This window comes from Corythoichthys intestinalis, chromosome 4 (genome assembly GCF_030265065.1).
Source record: "Corythoichthys intestinalis isolate RoL2023-P3 chromosome 4, ASM3026506v1, whole genome shotgun sequence".
Lineage (NCBI taxonomy): Eukaryota > Metazoa > Chordata > Actinopteri > Syngnathiformes > Syngnathidae > Corythoichthys > Corythoichthys intestinalis.
In genome coordinates, this window is record NC_080398.1 from 59965056 (window position 1) to 59974392 (window position 9337).

Sequence of the window (9337 nt, forward strand, 5' to 3'; positions counted from 1 at the left end):
TTTACACATTTTTTTAAAATGAAAACATTTATAGTTTTTTTTAAAATTTTTTATATCAAATTATTATAACTCGTACTAAGATTCATCTTTTAAGAACTACATGTCCGTCTATCCGTGGTTCCCTTTAAAGATGACTTCCCCACTCATTGTCATTTCATAGTCGTTGGGCGAAAGGACAAATCGAAAAACATACGTAACCGTTGCCACTGGGCCATGCCAATCTTCTCTGACAGATACTCAACTATGTCCTTGGCGTAGCGGAGGTTTTTTCCAAAGTGCACGGCTCTTCTGGGGCCTGGGAGAGGAATTTTAATATGTGCAAAAAACATTTCCAGGGAAATTTTAGGGGTTAAATTCCAATACCATAAAATTTTAATTTTTGCAAGTGGGCTTTTAAAATATTTCAATAGTGATTAAAGAATGTGAATGCCTTGTTGCATCTTTAATTCATTAAGAAATTTATTTGTGTTGTTTAAAACTAGTTAAAAGGCTTTGTAGGTTAAAAACGTTTAAGTGGATGCATTTCAACTCTTCTGCAATCATAACTGCTAACCACTAGATGTCAGTGCATGCCTGTTGAACTTTGATATTATTAATTCTTGTCTGCCAAAAAGCAGTGTTGTAGAAGAGAGAGTGTGTTGATATGGTAATAGACGAACAGAGCTGAACGAGAGAAGCAGATGATGCCCAGCAGGATAACATGGAGATCGCCGAACATTGTTTCAGATTATTTATTTATTTGTACAGTAAGAATTCTAAAGACAGCTATTTGCTCAAGGATGATTCGCAAATCATTATTATCACATTCCAGTTTTAAATAATTTTGAGCCATTATAATTTTTTTTTCATTTCCTTCATATTTATTCTTTGTTTTACTGCTTTACAACCTTTATAGACAACATTTTACCGGCAAAGTCTTAATTTTAATTCATATACAGGAAAGTCAATTACATGCAAAGACATTTTCGGCCACCCTTAATCTCCGCATATGTCTTTGAGTAAATTTGTGTATAATTGAAGTATCTCGAGGCCAGACCGAGTGTCCTCTTTTTTGAAATCAAAATATGGTCACCCTAATGTTGTGGAGTGTCGCTGTTTTCATGAAGGAGTGAAATGAGACATCTCACTTTAGAATAGAATAGAATGGAATAGAATAGAATAGAATAGAATAGAATAGAATAGAATAGAATAGAATAGCCATTTATTGTCATTATACAGTTGTACAATGAAATTATGGAGCATTTCCCTTTACAGTGCAGGGTAAGTTAAAATCTCAAAAGTGACTTGCAAGTATCCAAGTATAAACTCTAAATAAATATAAAATGTGTGTGACATAGTCCTATGTTCAAGCAGTGCAAATAATGGAAGTAAGTAGCAGCAGTTTGACAGTGAATGCATTGAATATTGCACGTTAATATTGCACGTAGTAAGTATTGCACACAGAACATTTCATGTAAATGAATATTGGACATTGGGTTATATGTTGTTACATATAGCAGATCAGGGTGGAGATGGCGTTGGCAAAGAAACAGTTCCTCAGTGTTTGTTCTAGCTTTTTTAAACACCTATAGCATCTCCCAGAGGGAAGCAGTTCAAACAGCTGAAAACCAGGGTGACTGTCCTTGAGGATGTTTAAAGCTCTGCTGAGGCACCGGGAGGAGTAGATGTCCATCAGGGAGAGGAGAAGACAGCCAATGATCCTCTGCGCTGCCTTGACTGTCCCCTGAAGCTTCTCCCCGTCTCCTGTAGCGTACTTTACCCCACATCATTTGCCTCACTTTACCACATCGCCACAATTTTGTAAAAATAATTATCTCTCCTAGCAGCACAGGCTAATCTTAAACTAGCATCACCACATGGTTTTATATGTTCTTAGTTTATCCACATGTGGGATAAAATATATTTTCAAGCTAAATCAGATTGCTTTGGCACAACAGCTGATTAAGCTGACAGAAAGAAAATTACATTTACATGCAAAAAATATATATTTTTGTGATAAAAAAAAAAAACATGTTTACAACAGTAAGAGGAGTATCTCTTCTTCATGGACAAGGTGAATCGGTAGGGGTTTGATAACATGACGATCACATGATCACAAATGTGCTCCCTCACTTAGATACAGGTGGTCTCACATTACTCTAGTCTGCCCTACAGTAAACACATAACAACAACAAAAAGGAAAATTATATGCAATATCGTTCACACCAGTAACTCCATCACAATGGTTGTCCTTTTAATCCTCACCTCTCGTGGTGGTCCTCTCTGCTGTCCGTTTGGCCCGAGATTTTCATCTATATCGCACCTGATATTCTCCCTTGTGATGCAATGGGGGACAAATATACGTGCATGCCTCAACCATCCTGTGTGCTGATCTGCTGTGACATTGTCACAGCAAGCATTCATTGCTTCAAGCAGGGACCTCTGGTTCTGAGGTCGATAATCATACACCCCCCAACTCCAAGCACAGAACAGATCCTCAATTGGATTGAGAAATGGAGAGTAAGGTGGTAGTAGCACCATTAGCAGTCTTGGCTGGTCATTGAAGCAGTTGATGAGGAGGAGGCTGCGGTGGAAGCTGACATTGTCCCACCGAACTACAAACTTTGACAAGTGAGGCCCTACCAAACCTCTCATTTTCTTTTCAATTTGAGTCAATTTATCAATCGACAAAAAAATATTCATATAATGTAATGTGATGTTATACATGGTTTTATGTTTCTGACTCATTTTGACAATTGAATTAACTCTTGTGCATGTGTGGCTGACGCAATGACATATTGCTGAGATGTCTTGGAGAGTAGAAACATTTGACTGACAATAAACACTTAAGATCAGCTAAATTTATACAGTTGGTAATTGAGCTAACTGTAGGCACATTAATTAATCATTTGCATAGCTGTGTGGGAGTCTTGCACAAGTTTGCACAAATTGCAAATTTTGCAATTTGTGCAAACTTTAGACAATGGTATTTATTCATTTTCAAAGTGTGCCAAAACATTTGCAATTTGTTGAAAGGAATAAGAACTTGAAATCTGTTGTGAAGAAGTGCCCAGTGGGTCAGAAGGTTGCCCATGTTGTTTGAAGAATGTCACTTCTGTTTTAAGAAATGAGCTACACCTATTGAGAAGAACTGTAATACCTATGCTGAATAGACCAAAGGCAAGATACAGCGCTGCCCTTGGAGGGGGTGCTATGGTTTCAAGAATTTCTTGAAACCATAGCACCCTCTCCTGTTCCAATCTGTAATTATTTTGATGTATTAAAATTTATGCTGTTTAATATCTTTGGTTTCTTTAAGGTTCCTAAAATCATTATTCTCTTAATTTCATTTAATGACAGTGATGATTTGGTTACAAGTTTGAATGCTACATTTCTGGTGCGCATCAGATAGTTTCATGACGCTAATTGATTGATAATTGATAGGCTAAATGTTTAATGCAAAATATATCTGTTTTGACTTATAATTTCACACTGCAAATTTATTACATCTAATCTGATCATTTTTCTTAAATCTCGTCAAATAATTTTCTTCATCTTGTTTTGAGTGTCATGGATATTATCTGAAATTGAGGTTTGTAAGTCCCAGAGCATGGCAAGTGGGCATTTGCATGTTGGTTCAGCACAATTTTCTGTGTGTATTCCGGCACCTGTACCCGTCTCATCATCCCTGCGCTGTCGTATTATACTTTGCGTTCCGGCACCATAAGATTTACAAATTAAGCACTGGCAAAGGGGGGATACTTTAATTAAAGAAAGTAGAATATAAAAACTTTTTTAGTTATTTCACTTTTTGGCCAAGTACATAATTCCACATGTTCATTCATAGTTTTGATATCTTTAGAGATAATTTACAACATAAATAGTAGTGAAAATATAGAAAACGCACAAATGATGAGGTGTGTCCATCAACATTTTTTGCTTCCCCCATCCCACTAAAGTCGAACTCCGCCTATGGTTACAAACTGTAACTATAAAATGTACGTAAAGGTTGGTTACAAACGGGAGATAGCGCTGTGCTGTAATTCCAAGTGGTTCCTTGAATTGCATGTGGAATTTTTAGAGGGCGACAGTCTCTTTGAGCCAGCACAGTTTGCAACACACGGAGATATTTTTTTCATCTTACTGGACAAAAATGTGAAGTAATGACTGTATTTCCAGTGAGCAAATGCAGCCGTTTGTGGCATCTCTCCTGCCTCTTTCAATGTTGCGTCGCGTCCATACTTCACCAGGTCCATACTTCATCAGGACGCGACGCTATGCTGGCCGCAGATTCCCACCGCTCACAACCTCACACAAAATAGTAATTCACATGAACCTAGGCCTGTCGCGATAACAAATTTTAGTAGGCGATATATTGTCTCATAAATTATTGCGATATTATTGCCTGATTTTTTTTTTTACCTATTCAACCACGAATATAGTGACAATACATCCTAATAAATCACCTATTGAAATGCAATAAATTGTTTTTCTCAAATAAACCAAAAACTATATAAAAAGTTATAATAAATTTTTAAAAAATGCATTATGAGTCATTTTAAAGCTACCGTAGTTAGGTGCAACCCTCTGTCATTTTTTTGTCTGCCAATTAGTGCCCATTAAAAGTGTTAATTTGATCCAAAATGACTCATCTTGTCTTTCGAAGTGCGCATGCAAAATTTGGAGCCAAATTATTACCATTTATTACCATAGGCGGAGTTTGACTTTTGGGGCAAGGGGGGCACAACGTGTTGATGACCCTGGAAAGAAGTGTCAACAATAAAATTAACTTACAAGGATATCTATAATAATAAGTTGACAATGAGCATTTTTTGTTTCCCATCATTCTTAAGGGGAATTGTGAATCAGGCTGCTTAGGCAATAATTTTCGCCAAGATCGTCATCCATTGAATATGGTACGCCCGCCGGTGTCGTGCCAATGTAGTTCCCCCAGGCAAAAATTGTATCCCCTGGGCGGAGCCATATGGAGGTAGATTTGTTTCTTTATTAATCAATCCAAAAAAAAGTTGCTTCTATTAAAAAAGTTGCTTCAATCAAAATATATATTAAAATAAATTTAAAAATATAAATCAAATTATGTATTTTCAACGAAAAAAAAAGTCGCTTCGATAGAAAAAAAAGTGTTTGAATGTAAAAATAAATTTGAAACTTAAAAAACTAAAAAAAAAAATGCATGTGAAAGCTATTTTTCTTTGATTTTTTTTTCTTCTTTTTGATGGAGTCAATTTTTTTTTTTAATTTTATATTGAAGCAACTTTTTTGATTGAAGTAATGTTGATTTGTGTTTGGGCCACATTTTGGCAAGGACATTTTTGTCTTTAGTATTCAATCAAAAAATAAGATGCTTCAAAAAATATATATACGGTATTTTCAATAAGAAAAATCACTTCAATCAAAAAAAGGAAAGATTTCAATCATAGAAAAGGTTTTTGAATGCGACAAAATATTTGAGATTGAAAAATTTGCATTTGAAGACTTAACTTTTCATTGAAAAAGTTTTCTTTGGGTGAAAAAAATCTGTGTTTGGGCCATATTATGGGTAGGACATTTGTGTAAAAATCATTTAATCCCAAAAATCAATATAAAATATTTTCAATCAAAGAAAAAAAAATCATTTGAAAAATAAAATTGCCCTCCCCATTTTTTTTTCTTTTTTTTTTTTTTTAAGTTATATGCAAAGCACATGACCATCTAAGGTGCTAGTCTTATGATCTGTTCGAAATATAATTTTGACCCATTATAAAAAATATATATTTTTGTTCATTTCATTCATTTTTGTTGCAGTTTTATTGCTTTACAACCTTCATATATATGTATATGTATATATATATATATATATATATATATATATATATATATATATATATATATAAATACAGTAGCTAAGTCAATTAAATGCAATGACACTTTTCGGACACCAGGGGGGCCTGCCCCCCCCCAAAATCCGCTTATGTTTATTACATCATATTATCATTGCCAATCACATTTTTCATAATGGGTGTCATTTTAAATTTATTCTTAGTGTAGAATCTGAAGTATATGCGATTGCCTCCAGAAATCTGAACATTTTATTTTGAAATGTTCACCGGAAGTACGTTTGCTAAGCCATTGACTGTAAGCTTTACACTCAGTAAAAAGAAACAAAAACAAAATGCACTTCTCTTTCGTCATACATGTTATATCAGTAATAGATTTTTTTTTTTATTTTGTTCGCATCGCTTGCAAATTCTTTAATCCAGCGAGTTTTCATGTTTGATGTGTCACCTTTTAACCACAATTTTGCGTTGTGGAGAAGTCTGTCAATGTTTTATAGCAGGCAGTGAAGTGGTTAAAACATGTCTTTTTTCCATTAGCCTCAATGTAGCAATGCTAACATTTTACAATGTTTAATATAGAAGTATTTCCTTATTTTGTATGTCTGGACTTTAATTCCACCACGTGTTAATGACCAATAAACACCTTTGAAACCTACTGGAATCTCATACAGTAAGTAATCAACACGCACGTGTGCAAGTGCACATGCACGCACAAATGTATGCCCAAACGCATGCGGTGATAAATCGCACGCAGGAAAATTATTGCCCTCATTTTTATTTACCGTGTGATAATTTGACTTATTGCATATAGCGACAGGCTTATTAACTAGCGCACATTGTTGTTATGCATAGAAAAGAAGCTTATACTGCCTGCGGCAAAAATAAAAACTGTCCCCGTCCAATGACACTGTCGTTTTTGTTCCATTAATTTTTGTTTTTTCGGTCGAATTGCTTGGCATATTGTCCTAATGAGTTAATGTTGCTAATTAATTTGAATTTATTTTTATTTATTGATTTTATTAGATTTTATTTTTCAGTATCATATGGTCTAAAATGTACCTTGAGCGAATTTTTACTTTTTTTTTTTTTTTTTTACTTTTTTTTTTTATGTGACTTCTTTTTTATTCTTGTTTTATTTCAGGAAAATGTATGCACTTTAAGTATTTTCTGTTATAAACAACAATGATAATAAAGTTGTACTTTTTATAAATAATATTATTACTTTATGATTATTATTTAATGATGCGATTATTTAAGTTGATCGCTATTACCTTTTTTTCTTTAATATTAAAAAAGACGCAACCTTATGCAGAGGTGTGCTAATAATAATAACAATTTAATAAACAAATGATACTGTTTAGTATTACCTGTCTTTATGGCTTACTACAGCGTTTGTTAACTTTGTCGCTTTGTAAATATTCTTTATTTGAAGCTGAACCCCTCCATAAAGTTTTCTACTCGAGAGTTAATTTTTTAAATATATTTATTTATTTTACAGTAACTCAATATCAGTCAAGATCAAGATCAGTTTTCTGTTTGGTGTTGAAATGAAATTGATGTTTTACTTTACAAAATGTGCTTTTTTACCCCCAAGTGTAACCTTTCAGTTTGGTCAATTTCAACATTTACATGTATATAAAAAAGACAACCGACATACTAGAAATAACATAGAACTTGTTTAATAGATTCATCAACACACGAGTAAAGTGAAATTAAAATCAAAATGCCTTGGTGGTAAAAGACTTAACAAACAATGTCAACAATTGTGATATAACTTATCGTACATAAATAAACAAAAACTAATTATTTTTCTATTTCAATTTCCTGGGACTGATCTTTTCGTTTGCGGTAGCGGAAAACGGCAAGGACAACTGTGACAATGAAGAATATGGTGATAGTGACAACGATGGCAGCGACTGCAGTGGTTGTCAGCAATTGTGGACTGCTCACATAGTTGGCCTGGGGCAGCGAACAGTCGAGGTGAAGGTCACAGTGTTTGGTGCCCACCATACTTTCCACTGTGCAGCGATAGCTTCCACACTCCCGCTCGGTGAAGTTGAAATGAAAGGTGCCTCCTGTGGGGTCGACAATGGCCTGTGTAGGTAAGACCTTATTTCCACTGGTCTTGGACCAGATGTAATGCAAAGGTGGGGTGCCTTGCAGAGAGCTGCATTTGAGCGTCATACTGTTGTCTTCTTCGTCCACACTGCACAGAGGCTGACTGGGTGCCTCCATGATTGTCAGGTCTAAGATCTTCTGGTCCAGTTCTGGTAACTTCTTCACCAGACAGCGGTACATCTCCATGTCTGACGGACGTACATCTTTGATGATGATGGATGCGTCTCCATTTTGGGGATCTGCTGACGTGAAGTGGACCCTCCCCTCCATTGGTTTGTACAAATCGGAATACAAGCGGCCGCCCGTAAACCAAATGATCGGTTGCTCCTCTTGGTCTGCAGACACAATACTCCAAAAGACCTCTGTGTACTGCTGAGAGTCCACGGTGTGAGTGTACGCACAGGGTAGCTGGACACTTGACCCCCGGGCGACGTAGTAGTGGTTCCTTTCCTTCTGGATTTCCAGAGGGCATGTTGGGCAAATGTTGAAAAACACTCCCAGGAGGACAGAAGGCCAAAGGAGGTGCCACATCATCACCATGTACATGTGTCACCTGCAAGTAAAAAGCAAAACCATACCGGAATTAATCAAATGTATTTTATGTTGTTTTTTTTCTATCACTATAAAGCATAGACTTGACATCAGTAATCATTTTTTCATTACAAGTGTAAAAAACAATGGAAAACAGAATAACACCGACATCGGTTAGATGTATTTTGCCTCATTCCAAGTTTAAATGCTTTCAATCAGTAATGTTTCCACTTCAAATAAAAATATACAATTGATGACAGCATTTTTTTTTATTACAAGTGTAAAAAAAAAAAAAACAAAACACTGCCATCAATAAGCATAAGCATTATTACAAGTGTTAAAGTTATCAGTCAGCATACTTAGACTATCAATTGAAATTGAAAGAAAAACAACAACAACAAAAAAAGATAACACTGCACTATTTAGCTCGTGTGGAAACATGATCAATACACAACACCACAATTCTAATGTTTCTCCATCAAAGGAAATAGGATTTCTTACCTATTTAACTTTAGGAAGGAAGACGCACACCAACGACAGCAACACTTGTCTGCTTCTTTGGCATTTGGTGTAAAAATTCATAACGAAAAAACAGCTTATAAAAGATCAAAGCATCAAAGAGTTCAAAAGGAACCTGTGATCGTGACGTCACGCTATTTGTTGACACGCCTCCGCCGCCATGATCGACGGCTTCGTGTACCGCGACTTCCGCTTTATTTCCGCACTTGTGTTCGCAACTTCCGGTTTACACGTTCTCTAACGACTAGGCTACTTCTACACTAGGACGGATAATGGCCTTAAACGTGTAATTAGTTGGACTATACGGACTGTCGGCTACACTAGTATGCCTTTTATCTGGATTACTAATTACT

At 35.5% G+C, this 9337-nt stretch overlaps 1 protein-coding gene across 1 annotated transcript; it reads right to left on the reverse strand.

Annotated features, from left to right (window-relative positions):
* Positions 1-7558: 7558 nt before the first annotated feature.
* LOC130914695 (coxsackievirus and adenovirus receptor homolog) lies at positions 7559-9061 on the reverse strand. Its single transcript, XM_057834122.1, has 2 exons — positions 8967-9061; positions 7559-8487 (listed from the first exon to the last, which is right to left on the reverse strand). The coding sequence occupies exon 2, from the start codon at positions 8478-8480 to the stop codon at positions 7620-7622; it is 861 nt and encodes a 286-aa protein (XP_057690105.1). The 5' UTR covers positions 8481-8487; positions 8967-9061; the 3' UTR covers positions 7559-7619.
* Positions 9062-9337: the final 276 nt, after the last annotated feature.

Coding starts and splice junctions, on each gene's coding strand:
- LOC130914695 (XM_057834122.1), bottom strand. CDS start 8,480: ATGTACATGGTGATGATGTGGCACCTCCTTTGGCCTTCTGTCCTCCTG.